We start from the raw sequence: 1,668 nt of genomic DNA, 5'->3' as shown, positions 1-1,668 counted from the left end.
AAAATCTCTCAGAGAGAACCTTGCTCTAACTGGTAAAAAATGGCTTTCTGTGCCATTGAGAACTCACCATATAATAGCCACAAAACCAGCATGTTTAACTGGCCATAGTCATTTTAGCAGTGGTTAAAACATCAACGCAATTTGCGATGATATTTCTCATTGCTTAATTCTCCTCTGCAGAACCCAGCTACAATAAGCCTTTCCTTAATATGTTTCGGCCCATTTCTGTGTTTAAAGAAGACAAGTCGACATCTTTTAGCAACAATGTCACAGATTTTCACTGTCCAAATTGGGATTCTGAACCTCAAATTCAGAGTAGCTGGTAGTGTTCACAAGCCACTTCTGAATTCTTGAAGAAACGTGAAATGTAGGTAGGTACATTAACTTATAGTACACCATTTAATTGGTCTCTTTCTGTTCCAAACTGTTTTTCTTGTGTGGTTGATAGGTGCTAGCAGAGCCATTGCTTAGGATAGACCCCTTAGTAATGCCCGTACTGACAGTGGACAAAGGGAAACTCTCGTAAATCTCGGGCGGTCCCCAACAGCGGCACCTGGAAAGCAGCAATTTCAGCTCCTTCTGGAAGTTGTTGTTCAGGAAACCATAGATGACTGGGTTCACACAGGTCGACGCCATGGCAGTGAGGTGACAAGCTGAGAAAATGGCATCGTGCTGGCAAATGGGAATTGCTTCGTGGTTCCAGTCAAAAATCGTGTTGAAAACATTCAGTGGCAGCCAACAGAGGGCGAAAGCTGCTACAATCGAGGCTAGCATGGCGTTGACTCGCTTTGAGCCTTTGGTCTTCTTCTGCCGCCCACCTCGTGCCCTTTCGACCATGTCTTTACGACGACTGAGACGCAGGAATATGCGGAAATAACAAACGAGAATGAGCGCCAATGGTAAGCAGTACTGGCACAGCAGCAGCGTTGTGGTATAAGTCAGCCGATTCACCTCAGATGGCCACTGTTCAATGCAGATGAAGTGATCGCTGAAGGGGTTGAAGGGAAGACTGAGGTTGTGGAAGGGTGAGTTTGTGAGGATGTTGAACGAAAGGAACGGAAGGGAGATAAAACATGCTACGATCCAGATAACCGCGACAGCCAGGTAGGAGTGTCTGATGACTGGTTTCCAACCGGTGGGATGAATGATGAGCTGGTGTCTTTCCAAGGCGATTAGAACCATGGAGAAAATCGAAACCGTTACGGACAAACACTGGACGAACGGCGTCACCTTACACAAAGCCTCGCCCAAAATCCATCGATCCATAAGGGTGTAGATAATGGTGACTGGCAAACACACCAAACAAACAAGGATATCGGAGCATGAGAGGTTGACGATGAAGATGTTGGTAACGTTGCGCATCTCTTTCTGTCGTGTGATGACTAAAACCAGGCAAGTGTTGCCCACCAGGCCCACTGCTAACATGGTGCTGTATGCTACGATGAGGAAAGTGGTGCTGCTGAGGGAGGTTGGACAGATGGGATCCTCTAATAACCAAGAGCCAGAGCTGTTGTTCAGTTGAGACCGCTCCATTGCCGTCAATTGCTGTAGTATCTCTTGAAATGAATGATGACCGCTCTGTCTGGCTTATTCTCCAGGGAGGCGAGGAAATGAAGTGGAATTGTCCAGCGTAAGGCTGCTCCTTCCCAACACCAATTTTCTTTTAGT

At 46.5% G+C, this 1,668-nt stretch overlaps 1 protein-coding gene across 1 annotated transcript; it reads right to left on the bottom strand.

The window, feature by feature from the left end:
• Window positions 1-376: 376 nt before the first annotated feature.
• LOC107563168 (neuropeptide Y receptor type 1-like) lies at window positions 377-1,645 on the bottom strand. The gene has a single exon (XM_016247965.1). The coding sequence runs from the start codon at window positions 1,531-1,533 to the stop codon at window positions 400-402; it is 1,134 nt and encodes a 377-aa protein (XP_016103451.1). The 5' UTR covers window positions 1,534-1,645; the 3' UTR covers window positions 377-399.
• Window positions 1,646-1,668: the final 23 nt, after the last annotated feature.

The sequence above is a fragment of the Sinocyclocheilus grahami genome, unplaced genomic scaffold (genome assembly GCF_001515645.1).
Source record: "Sinocyclocheilus grahami isolate Dianchi unplaced genomic scaffold, SAMN03320097.WGS_v1.1 scaffold859.1, whole genome shotgun sequence".
NCBI classification, from domain to species: domain Eukaryota; kingdom Metazoa; phylum Chordata; class Actinopteri; order Cypriniformes; family Cyprinidae; genus Sinocyclocheilus; species Sinocyclocheilus grahami.
This window is presented reverse-complemented; position numbering and strand designations above follow the sequence as displayed.